The sequence below is a fragment of the Vicugna pacos genome, chromosome 17 (assembly GCF_048564905.1).
Source record: "Vicugna pacos chromosome 17, VicPac4, whole genome shotgun sequence".
NCBI classification, from domain to species: domain Eukaryota; kingdom Metazoa; phylum Chordata; class Mammalia; order Artiodactyla; family Camelidae; genus Vicugna; species Vicugna pacos.
Genome location: NC_133003.1, coordinates 49,688,822 through 49,716,020, shown reverse-complemented (window position 1 = coordinate 49,716,020; position 27,199 = coordinate 49,688,822). Strand labels below are relative to the sequence as shown.

At 44.9% G+C, this 27,199-nt stretch overlaps 1 protein-coding gene across 1 annotated transcript; it reads left to right on the top strand.

Moving 5' to 3' along the window:
• Positions 1-428: 428 nt before the first annotated feature.
• On the top strand, positions 429-27,137 carry SEC13 (SEC13 homolog, nuclear pore and COPII coat complex component). The gene is made up of 9 exons (XM_072941847.1): positions 429-526; positions 3,326-3,370; positions 5,559-5,674; positions 7,866-8,017; positions 8,439-8,572; positions 15,841-15,974; positions 16,366-16,489; positions 17,436-17,582; positions 26,676-27,137. Exons 1-9 carry the CDS (start codon positions 524-526, stop codon positions 26,787-26,789), a joined length of 969 nt encoding a protein of 322 aa, XP_072797948.1. The 5' UTR covers positions 429-523; the 3' UTR covers positions 26,790-27,137.
• The last annotated feature ends 62 nt before the right edge of the window (positions 27,138-27,199 follow it).

The window sequence follows — 27,199 nt, the reverse complement described above, 5'->3', positions numbered from 1 at the left end:
CCCTTCTCTGCCCCTGGTCCTAGCCTTGGGTCCTTAGGAGATACCAACAACAAAGAAGTACTAGGACCAGACTACTCTCTACTCCTCAAAACTAATCATCTACAATGTTCATCATAAGACCAGTCGCACCCAGAACCGCAGAGAAGTGGGTGAAGGTGCAGTTATGTATGAATCCTTTTTTTTTTTTTTCCGTGTATGGATCACAAGAAAAGGGAACGCTTGGTCAGGACAGAAGATAGGCTGGAGCTTCAGATTCCAAAAATCCCCGGATCGGGGTCGCTGTGGAAACGAGAGTCCCACCCGCCTTGGTCTCGCGTTCCGCGCGGAGAAGGGGAGGGGCCGTGGGAGGGCTTGAAACCGCCCCTGAAAGGCGCGGAACCTTTGCGCGAGCGGAGCGCGCTGCTGCCCGGAGGCTCCTTGCGGGGGCTCGCCGGCCTGCCAAGCCCGGCGCCGGAAGTGAGCTGTTCGGAGTCGCCGGGACCTGCCACGTCCGAGGCCTGGAGCTGCTGCCGCCGCCGCAACCATGGTGAGTTTGGGGCTGGGGTCGCCGAGCAGGGTCGCCGCCTTCCCGGGTTCCTTGCCGCGCTGACGTGCAAGCCCCGGGTTGGGGCCGTTCAGCTCTCCCGCACTACTTCGGGTTGGGGGCGGTGGGCTCTGGCCCTGCGGGTTCGGACCTTTCGGAAGGAGAGGCCGGGGGAGGCCGCGGAACCTTCCGGAACTCTGCGGGCCGCGCCGCTACCGCGTCTCCTGCTCCTTTCTTACCTTCTCTTCTCTCAACGATTGAAAACAAAACCAAGGACACCGTAGCAGCCACTGTATACTGAACCCTTAGTTAGTTCAAGCATTGTTCCTAATCTCAGCCTGCTGCCAGCCCCGTGAAGTCGGTGCTGTTATTATCGACCTATATAGGAGGCAGCTGAAGGTTCAGAGAGATGAATCCAACTGCCCAGCGAGCAAGTGGCGGAGCTGAGATTCAAACCCTCCATCATTCCCCTCTCCCACCTACCCCTCTCCCGGCAGAAATGTTTGTGGAACAGTTGACTGGCCCAGGGCCCCGAGGTATGACGGACTCCTGGGGAAACTGGTGTAAGGATGAGCTGAATGCCACTCTGAGACAGGGGCTCGGGATTTTAAACTCCTGTGGTATCCACAGTGTACGTTCAGTCCTCACTTACTCATCCAGTGAATGACCGCCCGTGAGAACTAATGGATGGAAGCATCTAGCCTGAGCCTAGCGCAGAGTGGGGTTCAGTAAATCAGTGCTCTCAGAAGGATGGGTGGGCCTGGGGTTTTGAGGGAACCTGGGTGAACCCAGAAGTCAGGACACTTGGTTTGGTTCTTGCTCTGCAGGGGACTGGGTTTTAAATCACTTGGGGGGGGGGGGGTTGACATCTGCTGCTTCAGCTGCTGAATAGAGGTGGGATCAAACTGGGGCTTGACACTCAGTTCTTTCTACATGAGTTTTTAACTCATTAACTGATTCTGAAGAGCTGAATTGTTTTGAGGACTGTCTCTTACTACTTAACAAACACCAGGCAGCTTGAAGTTCTCAGGAGGAAGGACTTTTTTAAAACACAGAATAGGCACTTGTTCAGAAGCATGGCTGCCCAGTTCTGATTGATGGATGAGAGTGATTCAAAGTGAATGTTGAGGGAGAGGGTATAGCTCAGTGGTAGAGTGCGTGCTTAGCATTCACGAGGTCCTGGGTTCAATCCCCAGCACCTCCATTAAGTAAATAAATAAACCTAATCCCCCTGCCTCCAAAAATTAATGCTGGTTATCTCCAAGGTCCTTTGGTGACCTAGTATGAAACTCACAGTAAGCGTTCCTCCTGACTCTACTTAGCCCTCAGCCATTGATTTAGGGAATTGGATGTAACAACTACCCTATGTCATCAAGTGGAAAGCTTTGTGAGCTGGGAGTTAGCAGGTGGGGCTCTTTTCACAGCTCCAGCTTGAACTCGCTCTGTGACTTGAGCAAGCGCTTTTTCTCTGGGCTCCTTCATTTCCTTAGCCTGTCAGGTAACTCTGATTAACTCTGCCCTTCGCCCTTCCCATCGCGCACGTGAGAGCACTTTGTAACGCTGACAGCTTGGCACTCACAAGAGATGCTTCTCTTTATCTTCCTTAGTTGCCTTTGCAGCCCTCGGGGGCCCACTTTGAAGGGAGTCTAGACTTTGATGAGAGAGCCTGTGCTTCCTTAGTGCGTACCTTTTGGACTGCTTTGCAGCCATCCTCTTCCAGTGTCCACCTTTCTGAAAAGTCAAGTCATTTCTACCTGCAGGGCTTGTGCTGGGAAAAGATGAAATGGGGGAAATGGTAAGAAATTAGTTCCAATCTGAAACCTCCTTTTCAGTCCCTTTTCTATCCCAAGAGTTTTGAGAGAATAGTGGCTGAGCAAAGTAAAACTGTCCTTTTTTGTTCAATTATTTATTCAGCAGATAGTCACTGAGTTCCTTATGGTTGCAAAGCACTGTGCTGGGTGATTTGAAAGGATTCAGCACTCCAGGGAGCTCACCTTCTGGTTGGGAGCAGAAACAGCTTAAAGTGTTATAGATATTCGGTGTTGAAGATATTCAGAGGAGTTCAGCCAGCTGGGGAATCTGGGAATCTTCAAGAAGGCGAGGGGCAGTGGGGAGGAGGTGGTGTGGCATAATTTGAGCTGGACCTCAAAGAAGGCGTAGGAAGGTGATGACCGTGGCAGCTGTGTTCCAGCCCTACAAACTGGGATCTGTCACCGGTAGTGGACTGGGAAGCAGCCTCAGGAGAAAGTTGAATCAATTCTCAGAGTCTTAGGTATTAACCCTGTTATGCAAACAACTGCCTGGAACATCAGAGGCCCTGTCATCTAATAGGAGGACCCCAGCCGTAGCTCCCCCAGGGTCCCTTTCACCCTCAGAGGTAGCCAGGACTGCTCGCCATCCCCCACTCTTTGCTCATCTTATTCTCTCTGCTTGGACTGTATGTTTTTTCTCTGTGCCATCAGGCAATTCCTCATCATTTGAGCCCCCGTTCATGTCCACCACCACCAGCCCCTGAGGCTGCTGTAGCACATGTAAACTATCGTTAATGTATTAATCTTGCCATGTTAGGGTTGCTTACATGCAAGCTTCTCAGGGGTGAGATGGACCTCTTACTCCTGACTGTATCTCTAGTCCCCTGGCACATGCTTGGCAAAACGACGGCTTCTTAGAGCGAACGTTTACTGGATGAATGAATGAATGAACAGTTGTGGGCAAGAACTTTAGAAATCATCGGTGGATTTAATGAGATGATTGCACTCTCACTGCCATCAGTTCATTTACCAATGATATGTTTGGTTCTAGGTGTCAGTAATTAACACTGTGGATACTTCACATGAGGACATGATTGTAAGTATTCCTTTAACCCTTCCTTGTGGGCTGGGAACAGGGCATGTCTGTTGACCATTCATAAATCCAGTGAGGCTTTGCAGCCTTTACCAGTCAGGCTGTAGCCTCAGGGGTATGGTCAGTCTCCCAGCAATACCCTCTGAGTTGGCAGGGCTGGGGCAGTCTGGTCACTCTCTGGCAGGAGAAACCTGGGAACAGTTTGTAGCTCAAGGCCCTCAGTCTTCTGGCCAAAAAGGTAACCTGCTATGGAATGGGATGGGAGTGGGTGCAGAGGTTTGAAATAGTCTTCCAGTCTGTCTTCCTCTTGCTGCCACTTCTTAGCCCCATTGGGAAGGGGGTTAAAAGAAGAAAAAAGTAGGAAGATGACTCAATACAAAGGCAGAGCCAGGTAGGACCACCACAGACAGCAGGCCAGACAAGGCTCTTAGAACCAGAAGTCATTAACTCAGGGTGTTTCTTGAGAGGCAAACACAGGGCTTAGTATAAGAGGACAGGGCTTGGGAGAAGGTCCAGAGGTTAAAGTCTCCAGCAGCAAAGATGCAGAATCTGCCTCCTGCAGGGCCAGGGGTCCAGCAGCCTTTGAACAAGACCCAGGTCAGTCAGCCTGCAGCATTTCATCCCAGGCGTCCTGCCTTCAGTCTGCCCACCAGCGGTTGCTTCTGGGCTTCTGAGCGGTTGCCTGGTCTTGAAACTGTAAGAACACACCTTCTTGGAGACAGCCTGGCACCTTGTGTAAGAAGATCCAATCTGGGACCCCCATCTAAGTTGCCTGTGCCAGCCTTGATTCCTCATAGCTAAAATGGGAAAGATCATGGATATGCCACCTATCTGGGTTCATCTTGAGGAACAGATGAGACAAAGTAGTAATGACTAACGTCTGCGTGCTCACTGAGCATCACACCCCACGCTAAACACTGTTCATTCCGTGTCTCACTTAACCTTCATAACAACCCTTGAAGCAGGCACCATCATTCGTTCCATTTAAAGATAAGGAAACTAAGGTTCAGGGGGGTTGGGAAATTTTTCCAAGGTTGCACAGCAGATAGCTTAAGGAGATAGGACTTAAATCTCTTAGGTTCTATGCCCTGCTTCCTCCCGAAGTGTGTGATCACACTGTGCAGGAACAGTGCTTCAGAAATAGACTTGCAGCCAAGATATGTCTTAACACGTGCCCTGCCTGCCTCCAAGAAGCCAAGACCTGGAAGAGTGGAGGGGATTGACTTCCCAAGAGGAATCAGGGTGCTTTCCTCGGTAGGGAGGTGAGGAAGGGATGTTGAAACAGGTAATGATTGTTTCCCTGTGAAAGGAGGTAATTCCTCCTGATGGCAGCAAGAGTGACAGCTGATAGCTCTTGAAACCCCCAGGGTGCGACAGCTGAGGAAAGTGGCACCTGTTGAAATAGACAGGGCCAGCAAGCAGGAGGGGCTAGTAAGTTCAGTGAGGCAGCAGGCAGAGTGGCTCAGAGGAGCCATCGCCCCGATAGGTGGAGCTGTGGGCAGGGCCCAGCCCTGGGTCTGGGTGGCCAGGCAGCACTGATGAAGTCAATTCATCGGTGATGAGACCAGCGACACTTAAGGCATGGGCGGAGAATCTGGGGTACTGGCACACAAAGGAAAAGGTCAAGTAGAAACCTGGGAACCAAGGCCCAAAAGCGTCCACGGCTGTGGGTGGAGGAAGGAGCCCAAATGTCTGGATGGAGCCCTGTGTCCAGGCCAGATGTGCACCATGGGGGCCCTGACTGGGGCCTACAGGCAGTCAGACCTGCTTCTCGGGGTGAATGTTCTTGGGATCAGCATTAGCACTGGGTTCTGGGGGCTGAGCTGACATCCCTAGTAGCCCACGGAGCCTCAGAACCCAGTGCGGCCTGAGGAAGGAGGAAGAAGAGGGAAGCTAGGCAAGCTGCTTTTCTCCCATTCCCACCCTATAGGACAGGATTGGAAGGCCTTCCCCTGTGATGTAAAGCAAAGCAGCTGGGTGTGGTTTTTCTTGTCCCTTTCAGAAAGACATGGCCTGTCAGAGAAGTGACAATGTTGATATGCTAGCTTCCTGCCTGGTAGTGATGATTCTTTGAGAGTCAACTAATTTCAGGTAGATTCTGGTCCAAACTAGACTCTGTCCTGGTGCCTGCCCCACTCCAACCCCACCCTGGGCTCAGCCTGCAGGCTTCCCGAGCTCCCTCTCTTTGCAGCATGATGCCCAGATGGACTACTACGGCACCCGCCTGGCAACCTGCTCGTCCGACAGGTCCGTGAAAATCTTTGACGTGCGCAATGGAGGCCAGATCCTCATCGCCGACCTCAGAGGGTGAGTGCAGCCAACCCTGGGCAAGGTCTCAGAGAGTTTGGGCTTGAACACGGCAGAAAAGGCTGAGAGCCCAGATCAGAGCAGCCCACAGTGCGGTTAGCAGAGCGGACACCTGGCCCCAGCCAGCCAGCTGCCCTCAGCAGGCGTCCGAGGCTGGTGGAGTTAGGAGCGCATCCCAGCCTTCCCGCCCAGATGCCACTGAAAGCCCTTGGGCGGGAGAGTCACTTTCCCTTTGGAGCCTTCACCCGCTCACCCTCAAAACAGGCTGATGCTGTCCCCTGCCCCCAGGTAGAGCCCATTCCCAGCAAGCTCTCAGTAGTTACTGCTATTTTTAAAAGTGGGGAACTGCCTTTTTTTATTTTAACAAATTGAGCCCGCATGATCTAAAGTGACTCAAGCATGGTAATGTCAGCATGTGACAGTAACTGTATAAATCCCATAATTCTGCCTGTCTGCCCATGGCAGGTACTCGGTGAACATTTGTGGCTGTTTGATTTACCTTTCCCCCTGCTGAGTTTCTTGAGGTCCTTGCTCTCAATTTTAGGGCGTCACACTAACTCTTTCCCTCAGTTCATTACCTCAAACAGGTAGGGGTTCCTAACCTGGGTCCCAGGGATCTCCTAGGGTTCTGTGGGTAGAATTCAGGGGGCGGTGAATAGGGAAAGGGGAAAAATGAGGGCTTTATTTTCAGTGACTGATACTTAGTATTTCCTTCAATTACGGGTAAAGGCCAGGAGCCGCAGTAGTAGTCGTAGTGCCAGTCACTTTGTTTCCAGTAGAAGTCATAGCTCTTTTTATGTCACATGACAGTTGTCGCTTTCTCAGAACAGCATTTATGCTCATCACTGCTTTGAAATTAGAATGGTTATTAGACTTACCACTGGAGTTTGTTACTTATATGTTAACAAAGAAGCAGATGTATCACTATATCATAAATTATCTTTAATGTTTTGATAACTGTCTTTCAGTGGAGTTGAGTTTCCTTTGTAATCCTAGCTCTATGGATTTTACCCATTATTCTGAGAAGGGACCATAACCGTCACCAGACTGCACAGGAGAGATTGTGAGTCCCTGACAAGTTCGCACTTGGTACATGTTTGTCAGCTGAATTAAAGAAGACACAGCCAAGTCAGTAGCCATTTGGGAAGACAGGCCTAGAAATTCCCCTCTCCCTGAGTGTCAGGAGTCGAGTGACTGGGAGTCAAATGCCACAGGGTAAGGCCTGGCCGCCAGCACTGGCGGAGGCCGTCCTGTCTCTGTCACTCGATCCTTTTGCTCTGTGTTTTTCTTCTGCCTAAAGGACATAAAATATTAGGGGGTAAAAATTCACACACTCATTCTTTTTTCCCTCGGTTAAAACTATACTAGTTGTAGGACATTTGAGTCTACCGAGTTTCATTAGCAGCTCCTTTGTAGAGATGGAGACGGGCTGTTGTCCCAGCCGGAGGCTGTCTGGAGCCCCGGGGTAAGGGAGTGAGCCAGGAGCAGCACTCAGAGCCCACAGGCATTGAGCATTGAGTTTTTCCCTTTTCTTGTACCAAGCACTGCTCTGAGCTCTTTGTGTGAGTTATCACAGACATTTCCCTCGTGACCTGCGTAAAAAGAAGTAAGAGACAAAGCCAAAGAGAGGCTGTGACCCTGGCCTAAAGTCAGGCAGCTAGGGGATGGTCACTTCTGTGCCACCTCTTGTGTGCCAGTGCCCCCTGCCGCACCCGGCAGCCGCAGGACAGCCCCAGTACAGAGCCCGGCGCAAAGTACTGCTCACACAGTACTCACCAGGTGAATGTATAAAGCCGGGAAGAGAAGAGAGAGGCATGAAATGCCTTTTGAAGAAGTTAAGAGAGTGGTGGAAAGTATCAAAATGAAACAGTTCCTGCCTCCACAAGAGGCTGACCACCTGGGAAGATGAATAGTGATTCACTCTGCAGACACAGCGTGAGCCCTTGCGGGTATAAACCCTGGACCGATCAGGGACTGCTGATGACAGCAGATGTAAGTGGTGCTGGCCGAAGTCTGGAGCAGGGAAGGGTTCCGCCCGGTCGGAACAGAGGGGCTGACTCGCTTACAGCCTCAGGGTCCTCACTGCCCAGTGAGGGCCCCTTTTGGAGTGACATTCTACAGCTCCCTTTCTGAAATTCTTAGGCAGTTCTGTCTTGAGAAGCCATTCACTTCTGACCCTCTCGCCTTGCAGTCATGAGGGTCCTGTGTGGCAGGTGGCCTGGGCCCACCCCATGTACGGCAACATCCTGGCATCCTGCTCCTACGACCGGAAGGTCATTATCTGGAAAGAGGAAAATGGCACCTGGGAGAAGACACACGAGCACACGGGACACGACTCCTCAGGTACACTGAGCGTGGCACGCTGGGGAGGCCTCTGTCCTGGCTAGCGCCTGGCCGTCCCCGGGGGTGCTCCTCGCCTGTCCCTTGGGCTTTGGTTGCTTTTCTGCTAGTCTGTCCACGGTGGAGGTGAGGCCCTGAGACCTACAGCCAATCCAAAGGAAAATGAGAAAAGCAAAGGCAACACAGTGAGGTTTTTTTTTTTTTAAGTTTCATTTTAAGTACTGATCTTTATTCTCAGATTATAAGATAGGCTTTAGTGAATGAACTGATGATATTAGTAGGTGTTAGGTTTTTAAAATCTGCTTAATTAACAAAATTACAACTTCCTCAAGGGATCCCTGAAATTTTTTTTTTCTAAGAAATTTCGTAAAACAGTAAGTCTGGGAAATGAAAGTCGGCTCACTGTGCCTCTCTCCCCTTGCAGTAAACTCTGTGTGCTGGGCCCCCCATGACTACGGCCTGATCCTGGCCTGTGGGAGCTCGGATGGCGCCATCTCCCTGCTCACCTACACCGGGCTGGGCCAGTGGGAAGTGAAGAAGATCAACAATGCTCACACTGTAAGTCCAGGCCCCACCCTTGTGCAGAGGGGAGTTCTGTGGCCTTGCCAGGTGTCCCCTCTGGACTCCTTAGAGAGTGGCAGGAGCTGTGTTGCTGCTGTGTGGTGAGCCATTAGAGGGGGCTACTGGTCTGACATGCTTGGGAGAGCAGCTTTGAGCCTCTTTGCTCTGAAGCCAGACAGAGGCTGCATCCAGGGAGGCCAGGCTGCACCAGCCTCATTCGGCCCAGGGTAGGTTGGCACTGGTCCCTCCATGTCAGGGAAGGCCAGCGCACTGGCAGGGTGGTGGCAGCAGCCTGCCTACTTATCACTCTTGCTATGGGCACCTCAAGTTGACATGACCTGCAGTGGTCATTGGGGTCCCCTGGAACTGAGTGGTATTATAACAGCATCATAGGAATTTAATTCTCTGTACTTCTTGTCATTGGACATTAAGGTTGAAACAGTCAAGAAAGCACTTTGTGGATGTGGGAGGATTGTTCAGTGGTAGCATGCATGAGGTCCTGGGTTCAGTCCCCAGTACCTTCATTAAAAAGAAAGAACAGAAGAAAGAGGAAGGAAGGAAGGAAGGAAAGAAAAGAAAAGGAAAGCAAAGAAAAAAGAAAGCACTGTGGACAGAGGGGGGGAAACTCACATTTCTGAGCCTCTCTGTTGTGTGTCACATTTGTGAATGAAAGAAGGAACTGACAGATGTACAGATTTGCAGGGTCAGCAGTCCTGTTCTCATTTTATGATTAGGCAGGTGAGGCTCAGAAAAAATAAGTGATTTAGAGAGGGCACTGTGCTGGGGTTAGGACCCTGGAATCCATGTGCCTTCTGTCTACACAGCAGTCCAGCTCTGATGGCCCCAACACTTTTGAAGGCTACCCTGATAGAAATTAGGAGCCCCCCGTATGACACTGACCTTCAGCAGTTCTCAACTTCGGGGGACCCACAGCCTGCCCAGCCTTCAAGGCCCCAGGAGCCTGTCTTAGGGTCTGGTTACTTGGGACCCTGTGACGCTCTTGCCGTGTTGTGGCTATTGTATGTAGTGCTGCTGTGAACATGGGGGTGCAGGTGTCTTTGAATTAAGGTTCCCTCCGGATATATGCCCAGGAGTGGGATTGTTGGGTCATATGATAAATCTGTTTTTAGTCTTTTGAGGAAATCTCCATACTGTTTTCCATAACGGCTGCACCAAAACTACGTTCCCATCAATAGTGTAGGAGGGTTCCCTTTTCTCCACAGCCTCTCCAGCATTTATTGTTCATAGACTTTTGCATGATGGCGATTTTGACTGATTTGAGGTGATACCTCATTGTAGTTTTGATTTGCATTTCTCTGATAATTAGTGATACGGAGCATTTTTTCATGTGCCTATTGGCCATTTGTATGTCTTCATTGGAGAATTGCTAGTTTAGGTCTTCTGCCCATTTTTGGATTGGATTTAGGTTTTTTTGTTGTTGTTAAGTTGCATGAGTTGTTTAAATATTCTGGAAATTAAGCCCCTGTCAGTCTCATCTTTTGCAAATACTTTCTCCCATTCCATAGGTGGTTGTTTTATTTTGCTTATGGTTTCCTTTGCTGTGCCAAAGCTTAAAAGTTTAATTATGTACCATTTGTTTTTTTTTTGCTTTTATTTCTATTGCCTGGGTAGACTGCTCTAAGAGAACATTGCTAAGATTTATGTCACAGAATATTTTGCCTATGTTTTCTTCTAAGAGGTTGGTTGGTTGGTTTTAATTGAAGTGTACTTGATAATGTGTGTAATTGATAATGTGTCAATTTCTGGTGTACAGCACAATGTTCAGTCATGCATTTACATACATATATTCATTTTCATTTTTTTCATTAAAGGTTATTATAAGATATGGAATATAGTTCCCTGTGCTATACAGAAGAAATTTTTTAACCTATTTTTATATATAGTGACTAACATTTGTAAATCTCAAACTCCCAAATTTATCCCTTTCCACCCCCTTTCCCCAGTAACCATAAGATTGTTTACTATGCCTGTGGTCTGTTTTGTAGATGAGTTCGTAGTATCCTTTTTCTTTTTTCTTTTTTTAGATTCCACATATGAGTGATATCATGACATTTCTCTCTTTTTGGCTTACTTCACTTAGAATGACAATCTCTAGGTCCATCCATGTTGCTGCAAATGGCATTATTTTATTCTTTTTATGGCTGAGTGGTATTCCATTGTATAAATATACCACAACTTCTTTGTCCAGTCATCTGTTGATGGACATTTAGGTTGCTTCCATATCTTGGTTATTGTAAATAGTTTTGCATGATGGCCATTCTGACTGGTTTTGATTCGCATTTCTCTGATAATTAGCAATACTGAGCATTTTTTCAGGTGCCTATTGGCCATTTGTATGTCTTCACTGGAGAATTGCTTGTTTAGGTCTTCTGCCCATTTTTGGATTGGGTTATTTGTTTTTTTGTTATTAAGTTGTATGAGCTGTTTATATATTCTGGAAATTAAGCCTTTGTCAGTCCCATCATTTTCAAGTATTTTCTCCCATTCCGTAGGTTGTCATTTTATTTTGCTTATGGTTTCCTTTGCTATGCAAAAGCTTATGAGTTTAGTTAGGTCCCATTTGTTTATTTTTGCTTTTATTTCTATGGCCTGAGTAGACTACCCTTGGAGAACATTGCTAAGATTTATGTCACAGAATCTTTTGCTCACATTTTATTCTAGGAGATTTATCGTGTCTTGTCTTATATTTAAATCTTTAAGCCATTTTGAGTTTATTTTTGTCTATGGTGTGACGGAGTATTCTAACTTCATTGATTTACCTGCAGCTGTCCAGTTTTCCCAACACTACTTGCTGAAAAGACTGTCTTTTCTCCATTGTATAGTCTCACCTCCTTTGTCAAAGATTAACTGACTATGGGTCTGTGGATTTATTTCTCAGTTCTCTATTCTATTCCATTGATCCATATGTCTGTTTTTATGCCAATACCGTGCTGTTTTGATTACTGTAGCTCTGTATTATTGTCTGAAGTCTGGGAGAGTTATTCCTTCAGTTTCATTCTTTTTCATTGGTATTGCTTTGGTAGTTCTGGGTCTTTTGTGATTCCATATAAATTTTAGTAGTTATTTGTCCTGGTTCTGTGAAAAATGTTATGGATAATTTGATAGGCATTGCATTAAATCTGTAGATTGCCTTGGGAATTATGGCCATTTTAACAGTATTGACCCTTCCAATCTAAGAGCATGTGATATCTTTCCATTTCTTTAAGCCATCTTTAATTTCCTTAATCAGTGTTTTGTACTTCTCCACATAAAAGTCTTTCATCTCCTTGGTCAGATTTATTCCTGAGTATTCTTTTTTTTGGATGCAATTGTAAAAGGGATTGTTTCTTTACACTTCTTTTCTGATTTCATTGTTAGTGTAAAGAAATACAACTGATTTCTGTATGTTAATCCTGTATCCTGCTACCTTGCCGAATTCTTTCATCAGCTCTAGTAGTTTTTGTGTGGAGCCTTTAGGGTTTTCTATATATAGTATGTCATCCACATATAGTGAGAATTTTACCTCTTTCAATTTGGGTCCTTTTTATTTCTTTTTCTTGTCTAATTGCTATGGCTAGGACTTCCAATACTATGTTGAATAGAAGTGGACATCCTTGTTCCAGATTTTAGTGAGAAGGCTTTCAATTTTTCACCATTGAGTATTAGGCTGGCTGTAGGTTTGTCATAAATAGCTTTTATTATGTTGAAATATGTTCCCTGTGTACCTACTTTAGTTAGAGTTTTTATCATAAATGGGTGTTGAATTTTATCAGATGGTTTTTCTACATCTATTGGGATGATTATGTGATTTTTGTCCTTTCTCCTGTTGATGTAGTGTGTCACGTTGATTGATTTGCGTATGCTGAACCATCCTTGTGTCCCTGGGATGAACCCAACATGATCATGGTGTGTGATCTTTTTTACGTGTTGTTGGATTCTGTTTGCTAATATTTTGTTGAGGATGTTTGCATCTATGTTCATCAATGATATAGGCCTGTAGCTTTCTTTTTTGGTAGTGTCTTTGTCTGGCTCTGGTATCAGTCATGGTGGCTTCATAGAATGAGTTTGGGAGTACTCGCTCCTCTTCAGTCTTTTGGAAGAGTTTGAGAAGGATCAGTATGAGCTCTTATTTATATGTTTGATAGAATTCCCCAGTGAAGCCATGTGGCCCTGGATGTTTGTTTGCAGGGAGGTTTTTTTTTATTGCTGATTCTATTTCATTTCTAGTGATTGATCTGTTCAAATGATCTGTTTCTTCTTGATTCAGTTTTGGTGGACTGTATGTTTCTAGAAGCTTGTCCATTTCTAAGTTGTCCAGTTTATTGCCATATAGTTCTTCATAGTATTCTCTTACGTTTTTTGTATTTCTGTGGTATTGGTTGTAATTTCTCCATTTTCATTTCTTAATTTGTGTATTTGTGTCCTCTCTCTTTTCTTCTTGGTGAACCAGAGGTTTGTCAATTTTGTCTACTCTTTCAAAAAAACAGCACTTAATTGATTTTTTTCCTATTGTTTTTTAAATCTCTATTGTATTTATTTCCCCCTTGATTGTTATTATTTCTTTCCTTCTTCTGACTTTAGGTGTTTGGTTTTTTTTTTTTTTTCTTTCAGCACTTTGAGATATGTTTGTATCTTGATTGCAGTGATGGTTGTACAGGGTATACCTATGTCAAAGTTCATCAAATTGTGCACTTTATGTGCTGTTAAGTCAATTCGATCTCAAAGCTGTGTTTAACATCTGGAGTATAAGGAATGCAAACTGTTACCAGTATGCAAGAACTCAAGGACTGTTGTTTCCATAAGCCTTTCCCGAGGAATCTACTAGAGAATATGCTTTAGACAACAAAAATGACTCGAAAGACATCCATATAAATATACAGTTAATTATAAAGAACTAAGATTGAATGAGGTCCTGGCCATGTGCTTGGCTAAAGTACAACTGTTAAAAACGGTGTGCAGCACAAGCAGCTGAAGAACTAGACTTTTTAGTGTTGGTACCATTCACACAAAAACACCCCCCAAAACAAACAAACACTGTGGGGGAGGGTGGGGGGAGCATTGAAAACACTTTTTTTTAATGTTTTTAGTAATCATATTGATGTTATTCTGAGGCTGTTCTATGTGTAAAATGAGATTAAATATTTATGTAGCAGTGAGCATCCCTAGCACCAGAAAGGCATGTGAAATACAGTGTCTCATTAAAAGAAACCAGAGATCTTGAGGAAATGGCTGATTCCCTATCTCAGGCAAGAAAGGTACAAGATGAGCCTGGAACATCTTGTCATTCCAGATCCAGATAGAGAAGAAACGACCGGTGACACACTTGGACATACTCGTCAAAGGAGCCAGCTTGAACAGGCTCGTGCTGCCAAAGATGTGCAGCTTGAGTGTAAAACATTAGAATAATTGCAATGAACTGAACCCAACACATAGCTTAAATCCATGAATTTATCCTGATATTTAAAAGAGAATCAGTCATGTTTGGAAAATGACAGGGAACTAGTTCAGAAAGAGTCAAGCATTTACCCTGCCTTTTCTATCAGATCTGTACCCCTGGGAAACCAAATGCTAATGAGTGGAATTGCCCCTACCTAGAATATTCCATGGAATAAGTGACAAAGAAATAAATAGAATGACAGTATCACCATTTTGTAATGCCCCATGAATTAAGAGATGCATAAATTAAGGACAGGCACTAATAACATAGAAAGACAGTCTGACATCCTGTGCCTCCTGGTGAAGGCATACAAGACCACTGTAGTCTTGGCAAAAGGAACACCCCTCGATCTGAGCCAGTTTTGGACCCAGCTGACAGTTTTCAGGAATTTAGAGGAACATGTTGAACTGAGTATGCAAAAACAAAAGCCAGCCTGAGATGACCTTCAACAGGAAAATGACAAGCTAAAAAAAGATCACAGGAGAAATCTGTAAGTTAGAAGATGCAAGAGGCATCCAAAAAATGTTAACACTGCTCACAATAGCTATCATCAAAAAGTGTACAAATAAATACTGGAGAGGGTGTGGGGAAAAGGGAACTGTCCTGAACTGTTGGTGGGAATGTAGAATGGTGCAGCCACTATGGAAAACAGTATGGAGGTTCCTTAAAAAACTAAAAAATAAAGCTACCATATGATCCAGCAATCCCACTCCTGGGCATGTCAGAAAAAGACAAAGACTAATCTGAAAAGATAAATGTATCCTAGTGTTCATAGCAGCATTATTTATAGTAGCCAAGACATGAAAACAACCTAAGTGTCCATCATGTGTGTGTGTATATGTATATACATATACAATGGAATATTACTCAGCCATGAAAAAGAAAAATACTGCCATTTGCAGCAATATGGATAGGCCTAGACTCACTACTAAGTGAAATAAGTCAGAAAGACAAATATTATATTGATGTCACATACATGTGGAATCTAAAAAATACAAATTTACCTATATACAAAACAGAAACAGATTTACAGACATAGAAAGCAAACTTATAGCTACCAAGGGGAAAGGGAGGGGAGGGAGTGAGTATGGGATTAACAGGTACACACTACTATATATAAAATAAATAAACAAGGATTTACTGTATAGCAGGGAACTCTATTCAGTATCTTGTAATAATCTATAATGGAAAGAATCTGAAAAAGAACATATAGATATATAACTGAATCACTTTGCTGTACACTTGAGACTAATGAAATATTGTAAATCAACTGTAGTTCAATAAAAAGAATATTGCACTTTTTAAAAATATTTAAATGGCTGGACTAAACTAGTGGCTAGGGATACACATTTGGGTGACAAAGCTAAAAGAGATTAGAAATCAGAATAATGGGTACTTACAGGGGAAGAGAGGGGCTGTGATTCAGGTAGGACACAGATGACAGGGCTTCTTGGGTAAATGGTAGTTTCATTTCTTGACCTGGTAGTGATTATAAGAATGCTTTAGAATAATTCATTAAGCCATATATTTATTTACTTTGTGTGGTTTTCTGAATCTGCCTTGTCTTCATGTTTGGAAATTGTTCTGTTTCATAAATTCCTGAGACTCCTTAATTCCTGCTCTAAATGTGTGTTTCTGAAAAAATACAAGCACTGTTAAGAATCCTTGAAAGAGAGTTATGGGTGGCTAATCCTTAATTTATCAGAACATCTGTAATAATCCAGTTCTGAGAACTGGAGAGGAAATGAAAACCAGCCTTGGGTCTGCAGAGGCAGGGTCCTTTTGCCAGGCAAAAAGACAGAGTCACCGCAAGTCTCCCTCCTTACAGATTGGCTGCAATGCTGTCAGCTGGGCCCCTGCCGTCGTTCCTGGAAGCCTCATAGACCAGCCATCCGGGCAGAAGCCCAACTACATCAAGAAGTTTGCCTCAGGCGGCTGTGACAACCTCATCAAACTGTGGAAGTGAGTGGGGCTGGTGAGCGTCTCCTCAAGGGGACGCTTCTCACCTTCCACCATACCTACCAGGACTCAGCCTCAGTTCACCAGAAAGAGTCACCGTCTTTCCCGTCTGCCCATAGAGTCAGTCTGTCAGAGGACATCCTTAAAAAAATCTTGCCCTTCTCTCAGGCACTTTTACTCCACCTGATTCCCAGCTACTGGAGCCTACTTGCTGGCTGTGGAGGAACAGAGCATTTCCTGGAGGGCTTCTTTATAGCTGGTGAACTGATTAAAACCCTGTAGGCTCAACAAATGGAATAGCTTCTCGGCCCCGTGGAACTGCGGGGTGGGGAGGAGTGGAGGTGTGGGAGTGGGCTGCTGCCTGCTGGGTTCTCCCTCCCATCTCCCCTGTTAGGGAGGAGGAGGACGGCCAGTGGAAGGAAGAGCAGAAGTTGGAAGCACACAGTGACTGGGTTCGAGACGTGGCCTGGGCCCCCTCCATCGGCCTGCCTACCAGCACCATCGCCAGCTGCTCCCAGGTCAGCTCAAGCCCGTGCAAGCGTCCGTGTCAGTTAACCTCAGGAAGCCCCATCAGCCCTACAGTCTCCTAGGGGAAGTCCCTGAGGGGTGAGGGCAGGAGACGGCCCCTTTAGACCAGGGCCAGTAGGAGAGCGCCTGGAGCCTGGTCATCATGTGGTGGAGTCTTGGTCAGAAGCCACAGTGGCTTTCTTCTAAGCCAAGAGCAGGACCAAATTCAGGACTAGTTCCCCGTCCTGATCCTTTCATGGGTAGGGAATGGAGAGGCCCAGTTTCATTCTGAGAGTGTTCCCAAGCAAGGACCAGGAGCAGTGGCAGATCCTAAGACCCTGGGCTCATCTCCCTACTCACTCTTCCCAGACTGCGGACAAGCCTTTATTACATGCTGCTACCACGCAGGGTGAGAGTTAAGCCAGGCCTTCTACGTCATTTGAGATTTGAGCCTGTTCTGCTTAGTCCTGAATTTGAGAGGGTTTTTTTGTTGTTTTGTTGTGCTTTGTCCCTTCTCTTTCTCTGAGCATGGTTTTTATTTATTTTTTTGAGCCTGGTTTTTAGACAGCTATACCCATTCAGTTAAGAAAGTACAGAAGGAGCCAGAGGGAGCCAAAACCAGGAAGCAACTTGGCAGATGTGATGAAAACCCCAGAGAAAATTTGAGAATTAGCAATTAGCAGTGCACAGGCCATATCTGAAACCAGTATGAGGACAGGAACCTGAGAGACACCTGAGCAATTTGAAGTGTGTTCCTGGAGCAGACGGATAAAAACACAGGTGCCAGGCTACAAGTTGGTTGTCAAAGCTACAGACACCCTGGAGGCCCTTGGCTGTGCTTTGCCCTGAATCTCCCACCCCGTTCTGGCGCAGGTCCAGTATGGCTCCAGATGGGGAGGCTGTCATACGTGCAGGATTGCTCCCCCCATCTCCTGACTCTAGCCTGTCTTTTCCCAGGATGGTCGAGTGTTCATTTGGACCTGTGACGATGCCTCGGGCAATACATGGTCCCCCAAACTGCTGCACAAGTTCAATGATGTTGTATGGCACGTGAGCTGGTCCATCACAGCCAACATCCTGGCCGTCTCAGGCGGAGACAATAAGGTACCTACACCGTATTTTCATGACCTGTCACGCAGGGCCCTATTTGTCTTCACTTTGCCCACCAGAGAGCGCTGTTGAACCTGCCATCTGATGGCAGCTTGGGAGGAACCTGAATGAAGAGTGTTTTGAGTATGTCTCTTTTCATCTTTAACTCTTAACATTGCCAGCCCTGAGGGGTGGTGTCCCCCTGGTACAGATGGGAGAGAGGCTCACAGAGGCAATTTGACTTGCATACGGGTCACAAAGCTGTTTGGTGGCAGAGCCAACAATCAGGCCCGAGGTAAATCGAAAGCCTCTGCCCATCATCCTGACCATTTGACAAGCTCATATCCAAGGTAACGTTTAGTTACCTCTGGCCTAAAAGCAAGCAGCTGAGGAAAAGAATTCATAAACAAAAGCTACAAGATTAGGGGTAGGGGGTTGTCCAAAACACCTAAGAAGCAAATTTTTAAAAGTCAGTGCAATTCATGAGTACTTACTGTGCACCCACTGTGTACCTCGTCCTGCTATGCTGTGAGCCACACAAAGGAAGGGACGTGGAGCCCAAGTGGCCACTGGAAAACCTGGTAAAACAAAGACTAGCCCTGGGCAGGATCACAGCAGAACAATATACTTGAAAAATCATGACGCTGCATTTGAGACCTGCCTTATAAAGCTGGGAACCTTCTGCCTTAGAGGGGAAGTCAGCTGGGCAGATAGCAATGGCTTATTTCTCCTTCTTGTCTACAGGCAGCTTTTCTTAATTGTGGTAAAATACATACAACCAAGGTTACCATCTTATCCACTTTTAAGTGTACAGATTAGTGGTCTTAACTGTATTCACACTGTTGTGCAGCCATCACTGTCATCGATCCAGAACTCTTCATCCCAGACTGAAATTCTGCACTCAGTAAACAGCCCCTCCCCCGGCCCCCAGCCACCCCCATTTTGCTTTCCCTCTCTATGAATGGACTATTCTAGGTCCCTCGTGTAAGTAGGATTATACAGTATTTGTCTTTCTGTGACTGGCTTATTTCACTTAGCGTGGTGTCTTCATCTGTGTTGTGGCATTTGTCACAGTTTCTTCCTTTTTAAGGCTAACACTCCATTGTGCCACATTTTATATATCCATTCTCTGTTGATGGACACTGGGGTGCATCTGCCTTTTGATTGTTGCGAATAATGCTGCTGTGCATGTGAACGTCCAAGACCCTTTGCAGACAGCTTTTACCCAGCCTATATCCCTTTTGTATTCAGTGGTCCCAGAAAGATCTAGCAGACACTATCTGAAAGCCATAGAATTTGAGCTGGAATAAATCTCAAAGGACAGCTAATCCAACCCTATTTCTGGTGCGTGCCAATGTCAGGACTAGAACCCAGGTTTGGTGGCACCCAGGACAGGCCAGCATGCCCCGACTGGCTTCAGTGGTGTTTACAAGGCAGCAGGCAGGCGCCTGGTTGTACATTCCACGTTTCGGAGTCAGCTGTCTTTATGCTTCCTACTCTTCTTTGTAAGCCTGTTTCCTACGAAGCTCTGCTCTCTTGCTGTCTCCGTAGCATTCCTTTTGCTGAAGGACCTCGTATGTTTTCACTCCAGAGCATTCTGCACAGTGCATGTTTAGTGAATGAAGTCTAGGCAGGAGTTCTTCAAATAACTTTTTAATCAAATTAACACATGTACATAGCTTAGGTAGTTTTTATTAGGTTGATTTTTTTATAATGCAATCTAATTTTCCCTCTCCAGGGGCAAACCTTTTCAACTCTTAGCTGTTTTTTCTGCTGTTTACTTCAGTGTAGAAATAACATACTTGTTAATTTGTTGTCTTCATCTGCCACAGTTCTCAAACGTTAGCATTGGTAAACTAGTTAAAACAAACTACCCCTAGAGCTTCCGAATCAGTGAATCTGGGCTGGGACCCAACAATTTGCATTTTTAGCAAGTTCCCAGGCACTCTGGTTTGGGGGCCACACTTTGAGAACCACTGCTCTCTACCCCACATCCTCTCTCTGAAGCTGTGTCAACTTGGTTCAACAGCATCATGTTTACATTATTACTTTTGTTATTTCGTGTTACATCACTACTCACAGCATTGCCTCTTGGCTGCTACTGTTTATATGTTTTGGGGGGGAGGGTGTTTTTTTTATTACAGTTCAACTGCATTTACACATTATATTGCATGTAAATACACATATACAGTACACTGCACTTTTTTTAGTTTACATATATGTACTAATTATTGTTTCTAATAACAGATTAGATCTTTAGCTTTTAAACTTACATAATTATCAAAGAAATAAAGCCAACTACAAAATAAGAATCAACAGAATGCAGTAATCCGATCATAAAGGAGAGGCAGATGTGGGGAGGAGGGTATAGCTCAGTGGCAGAGTGCATGTGTGGCACGCATGAGGTCCTGAGTTCAATCCCCAGTACCGCCACTAATAAGTAAATAAATAAACCTAATTACCTCCCCTCCCCACACACAAAAAAAAAAAAGCCAAAAAAAAAGGAGAGGCAGATGTGCTTACACATATTCAGGAAATCAAAATAATAGTTCATTTATGTCCTTGTTATTTTACAATTTTTTCGATTCCTCATATAAATGATGTCATATGGCATTTTTCTTTATATGCTTTTTTAAAATTGGTTTTTTCCAGTTTTATTGAGATACAATTGACACACCTGTGTAAGTTTCAAGTGTACGGCGTAATGGTTTGACCTGCGTATACTGTGAAATGATTACCGCTATAAATTCAGTCAGCATCCATCCTCTCATAGATAACAATAGAAGGAGAATGCCAAAAAAGAAAAAACTTTTATTTCCCTTGTGATGTTAACTCTTAGGATCTACTTGTGACAGTTTTCATATGTCCCAGAGCAGTGTTATGTATAGTCATGCTAGACACGATGTCCCTAGTACTTAGTTATCATGCAGCTGGAAGTTCGTGTGTTTGGACCATCTTCCTCCTATTTCCCCTCCCCCTACATCCTGCCTCTGGGAACCACAAATCTCATCCCTTTTCCCATGAGCTTGGGTTTTTGTTTTTAGATTGCACCTACAAGTGAGATCATACAGTATTTTTCTGTCTGACTTATTTCACTTCGCATATTATATCCATCTGTGTTGTCACGAATGGCAGGATTTCTTTGGTTTTTGTGACAGAATAATAGCCTGTTGTATATATACATACACCACAACTTCTTTGTCCAGTCACCTGTGTATGGACACTTAGGTTGTTTCCATGTCTTGACTGCTGTAAATAGTGCTGTTACGAACATGGGGGTGCAGATACCTTTTCAAGTTAGTGTTTTCATTTTCTTTGGATATTTACTCAGAAGTGGAATTGCTGGATCACATGGTACTTCTGTTTTTAATTTTTTAATGATCCCTCCATACTGTTTTCTGTAGTGACTGCCAGTTTACAGTCCCACCAGCAGTGCCCAAGGCTTCCCTTTTCTCCGCATTCTCGCCGGCATTTGTCACCTCCTGTTTAGTTTATAACAGCCATTCTAAGAAGCATGCGGTGATGTCTCCTTGTGGTTTTGATTTTGTTCCCCTAATGACTAGTGCTATTGCATGTTTACATGTATCTCTTGGCCTTTCATGTATCGTCTTTGGAGAAGTGTCTTCTCAGGTCTTTTTTAATTGGATTGTTTGGTTCTTTTGCTGTTGAGTTGTGTTAAGTTCTCTGTATAATGTGGATATTAACCCCGTCAGACATGTGGCTTGCAAATGTTTTTTCCGATTCTATAGGTTGACTTTTCACTTTGTTGGTCATTTCTTTTGCTATGCAGAAACTTTTTAGTTTGATGTACTCCAGCTTGTTTTTTGATTTTTTGCTTATGCATTAGGTGTCATATCCAAAGTATCATTGCCAAGACCCAAGTCAAGGAGCTGCTTCCCTATATTTTCTTAGGATTTTTATGGTGTAAGGTCTTATGATTAAGTCTTTAACCCATTTCTAGCTAATTTTTGTGAATGGTGTAATATAGGGGTCTAGTTTCATTCTTTTACATGTGAGCATCCAGTTTTCCCAGTGCTGTATATTGAAGGGACTGTCTTTTCTCCAGTGGTCAGATATTAGTTGATTGTATACGCATGGGTTTATTTCTGAGCTTTTAGTTTTGCTTTATTGATGTATTGGCTTTTATGCCAGTACCATACTATTTTGATTACTATAGATTTACAGTTTGGCTTGAAATTAGGAAGTGTGATGCCTCCCTCTTTTTCTTTCTTGGGTTGTTGCTCTGGCTATTTGGGGTCTTCGGTGGCTCCATATGAGTTTTAGGATTGTTTTTCTACTACTGTTTAAAAAAAATGCCTTTGGAATCTTGATAGGGATTGCAGTGAACCTACAGATAAATAGCTTTTGATGGTATGCACACTTTACCAACGTTCTTCCGGGCCATAAACATGGGAAACCGTTCCATTTATTTGTTTCATCTTCCCTTGTTTCATGAATGTTTTGTATTGAGACTAGAGCACTTTCACCTCCTTCATTAAGTTTATTCCGAAGTATCTGTTGTTTTTGATGCTGTTGTAAATGGGATTGTTTTGTTTTTCAGATAATTTGTTGTTAGTGTACAGAAATGCTGTTTTTGGTATGTAAATTTTGTATCCTGCAGTGTTACTGAATTCTTTGATCTGAAGGTTTTCAGTGGTGTCTTGAGGATTTTCTGTATATAGTCATACCGTCTACAAGCAGTGTCAGTTTTACTTCTTCCTCTCTAATTCGGATGCCTTTTCTTTCTTTCTTGCCTGACTGCTCTGACAAGGATTTCCAGTACTGTGTCCAGTAGGAGGTGAGAGTGGGCACCCTTGTATTATTTCCTGACTTTAGAGGAAAAGCTTTCAACCTTTCACCATTGAGTATGACGCTGGGAGGGCTTTCCATCTATGGCGTTTGTTATGTAGTGTGCATTCCTTCCGTACCTAATTTGTTGAGTGTTTATCGTGAAGAGATATTGCATTTTGTCACATTTTTTTCTGTGTCTGATGATGATCATGGGATTTTTTTCTGTCATTCTATTAAATATGTCACATTAATTTGCATATGCTGAACCATCTTTGCATCCCTGGAATAAATCCCACTTGATCATGGTGAATGATCCTTTTAATGTGCTGCTGAACTTAGTTTGCTAACATTTGATGGAGAATTTCAGCATCTATATTTATCAGGGATGTTGGTCTGTAGTTTTCTGGTATCATCATTTTCTGGCTTTGGTATCAGGGTGATGCTGGCCTCATAAAATGAGTTTGAGTGTTTCCTCCTCTTTAGTTTTTTTTAAAGAATTTGAGAATTTATTGGCATTAAATTTTCTTTAAAAGTTTGGTAAAATTAACCAGTGAACCCTTTTCTGGTCCTGGGCTTTTTCTTGGTTGGGAGATTTTTGATTACTGATTCAATCTATTTACTAGTAATCGATCTACTCAGATTTTCTGATTCACTCTTGGTAGCTTGTATGTGGGGAATTTTCCATTTTTTGTCTAGGTTGTCCATTTCTAGGCATGGATTGTTCATAGTAGTATCTTATAATTCTTTGATAGCAGTTGAAATGTATCTTTTTTTCATTTATAATTTTGTTGATTAGGGTCCTCTTTTTCTTTGCCTGATTAGTCTATAAAAGTTGGTTAATTTTGTTTTCCTTTTTGGAGAATTTTTAGTTTGGCTAATTCTTTTGTTTTCCTGTTCTCCATTTATTTCTGCTCTAAACTTTATTTCTTCCTTCTGCTAACTTGAGTTCAGTTTGTTCTTTTCTAGTTCCTTAAGGCTAAAGTTAGGTTTTTTATTTGGGAATGTCCTTTTTTTGGTGTGTGTGTGTATATTTTTATTGAAGTATAGTCAGTTTAAAATGTGCCAATTTCTGCTGTACAGCACAATACTTCATATAGGAACATACATATATTCGTTTTTATATTTTTTCACCATAAGTTACTACAAGATATTAAATATAGTTCCCTGTGCTATACAGTATAAACTTGTTTATCCATTTTATATGTAGTAGTTAGCATCTGCAAATGTCAAACTCCCAGTTTATCCCTTCCCATACCTTGCCCCCATAACCGTAAGTTTGTTTTCTGTTTGTGAGTGTTTCTGTTTGTAAATAAGTTCCTTTGTCTTTTTTTTAATATATATTCTACCTGTAAGTGATATACCATATGGTATTTTTCTTTCTGTTTCTGACTTACTTCACTTAGAATGACCATCTCTGGGTCCATCCATGTTGCTGCAAATGGCATGTTGTTTTTTATGGCTGAGTAGTGTTCTATTGTATAAATATACCACAACTTCTTTATCTAGTCATCTGTCGGTGGACATTTAGGTTGCTTCCATGTTGTGGCTATTGTATAGATTGCTGCTATGAACATGGGGGTGCATGTGTCTTTTTGAATTAAGGTTCCCTTTGGATATATGCCCAGGAGTAGGATTGCTGGATCATATGGTAAGTCTATTTTCAGTCTTTTGAGGAATCTCCATACTGTTTTTCGTAACGGCTGCCCCAGACTGCCTTTCTACCAGCAGTGTAGGAGGGGTTCCCTTTTCTCCACAGCCTCTCCAGCATTTATTGTTTATGGACTTTTGAATGATGGCCATTCTGACTGGTGTGAGGTGATACCTCGTTGTAGTTTTGATTTGCATTTCTCTGATAATTAGTGATATTGAGCATTTTTTTTCATGTGCCTGTTGGCCATTTGTATGTCTTCATAGGTCTTCGGCCCATTTTTGGATTGGGTTGTCTTCTTTGTTGTTAAGTTGCATAAGCTGTTTATATATTCTGGAAATTAAGCCCTTGTCAGTCTCATCTTTTGCAAATATTTTCTCCCATTCTGTGGGTTGTGTTTTTGTTTTGCTTATGGTTTCCTTTGCTGTGCCAAAGCTTGTAAGTTTAATATTGCTAAAATGGTCATACTACCCAAAGCAATCTACAGATTTAATGTGCTCTCTATCAAATTATCTAGGACATTTTCCATAGCTCTAGAACAAATAATCCTGAAATTTATAGGGAATCACAAAAGACCCAGAATTGCCAAAGCATTACTGAAGAAAAAGAATGAAGCTGGAGGAATAACCCTCTCAGACTTCAGACAATATACTACAGAGCTACCGTCATCAAAATAGCATGGTATTGGTATAAAAACAGACATGGATCAATGGAACAGAATAGAGAGCCCAGAAATAAATCCACAGACCTGTGGTCAATTGATCTTCGACAAAGGAGTCGAGATTATACAGTGGAGAAAAGACAGTCTCTTCAGCAAGTGGTGTGGGGAAAACTGGACAGCAGCATGTAAATCAGCGAAGTTAGAACACTCTCTCACTCCATACACAAAAATAAACTCACAATGGCTTAAAGACTTAAATATAAGACATGATAAATCTCCTAGGAGAAAACATGAGCAAAACATTCGGACATAAATCTTAGCAGTGTTCTCCAAGGGCAGTCTACTCAGGCAATAGAAATAAAGCAAAAATAAACAAATGGGACCTAATTAAACTTAAGCTTTTGCACAGCAAAGGGATCTTCCTTTTCAATGTAGGCATTTATTGCTGTGAACTTCCCTCTTCAAACTTTTGCTGCTGCCCATGAGTTTTGGTACGTTGTGTTTCCATTTTCATTTGTCTTGAAATACTTTATTTTCCTTTAATTTCTCCTTTGATCCACCAGTTGTTCAGGAGAATGCTGTTTAATTTCCATGTATTCATGAAGTTCCTGGTTTTCCTTGTTAACTGATTTCTAGTTCCATACTGACGTCTATTTTGGGGTGAGGCAATAACTCAGTGTGCCACCAGCTGGATAGGGCGGCTGGCTTGGTTCCCTGCACAAGTGAGGCTGGAGCATGGGCTTCACGGTGGCCTGGATTCCCAGGTCCCACTTACTAGGCAGTTGGGACTGGGGCCGCGTGAGCCAGCTCCCAGCCCTGGCAGTGCGGCAGGATGGGACGCAGGGCCTGCAGGCTTGCTGACTGGGGAGCTGAACAGGCACCAGTGTGTGCTGGATTCCTGGTCAGGTGATGCCACGGGTTTTGCTCTGCAGACAGAGCAGACAGGCTGTGCTCTCTGGTCCAGCGTTGCCATGAGCGGGGCTGCTGCTGGCTCCGCAGCTTCCCTGGTTGGGCGTCGGAAGGCTGGCTTCAGTAGTACGTGCTGCTGTGAAGCAGTTCCCCTTCCTGGGAGAAGCAGCTCGGTGGCTGCTACAGCATTGTCTGGGCATTGACTCAGGTGCACCTGTGCCCCACATGCCTTGTTGGGACAGAGCCCCTGGCTTCGCTCTGGGGACATCAGCTCTGCCTGCCCGCCAGGGAGCTGCTGGCTCGCACAGCTTCCAGGCTTTCTCAGCAGGCTGTCAGGTGGGGCTGGGGTCCAGCAGTGCCGCTCCGGGAGGTCTGGGAGGGCCCGCACTTCAGGCAACTCCCCAGTTTTTCCCTGCGCCCCCACCCCAGACCAGGGTTTGGGGGAGGAGTGGTCCACGGCAGGTGGAGCTGTGACTCAGCAGTTGTGCTGGGTCACGGCCGAACTTGTTTGGGGACCCAAATGAGGCAGACCTGCACCAGTTCCTGGGTCAGATCTCATCCCTGACTCAGGGCTGTGGGGACGGAGGCTGCGGGGTGGGCTCTGCAGTGGGGAGCTCAGGCTCCCGAGGCCTGGTTGGGGGAGGCCCCACCGTCTTGCTGAGTTGGGCCTGGGGCCATCTCTGGACTCCTTACCCCTGGAGGAGTCCGCCCTCAGGGGAGGCAGCCCTCCTGCCTGGGGCTGCGCTTCTGCTGCCAGTGGTCTGTCTCCGGGGCGGGGACGCTTCGGCCTCGCTGCCATGGTGTAGGATTTGCTCAGTGGTGTCTCGTGCGTGCCAAGTTCACTTCTTCTTTTGAGGGAAACTGAAACCAGGAACAACCTGTGTCACCATCTTCCTGACATCACTCTCCCTCCTCCTCCTCCTCTCTCTGTGTGGATTTATTTGATGGAATTTCAGTGAGGGGACCAAGGGCTCTGTTTACCTCCAAGGCTGGGAGCTGTGGCTCTTGCTGGAGACCTCGGCCCTCCTGCACAAACCCAGGGAGAGGCGCGTGGAGGGCGGGCGCATCCCTGTAACAGGCTGTGTGTGCTGGCTTGCAGGTGACCCTGTGGAAGGAGTCGGTCGACGGGCAGTGGGTGTGCATCAGTGATGTCAACAAGGGCCAGGGGTCCGTGTCCACCGCAGTCACAGAGGGCCAGCAGAACGAGCAGTGACGAGACAGGCGGGCCTGGCTCTCCAGCCACCACCTCCGGGGCTGCCCCTTCCTGGGCCGACGACCCAACAGCCGGGAAGAAGGCGACCCCTCCCCTCAGATCACTTCCCTGGGAGCCGGGACAAACCAGCCGGATTGGTCATCTGCCTTAACGTGACGATGTGGTTTGTAACTTACTGTCCAGCTGAACGCCGTCATGTTCTGAGGGAAAAAACTACAAATGACCTTCAAATCTATTATTTTAAAATATTTTGGTCATTTTTATGTACCTTTTAGGTTCAGGCATTATGGTTTATGGTGGGGCGGGGGTATTGTTTCCAGAGTATAAATAAACTCATATTGCTTATAATTCTTCCTGTATTATCCTAACCCCTCCCTCCAAAGCTCATTTTAACTCTTGTTGGTCAGTGT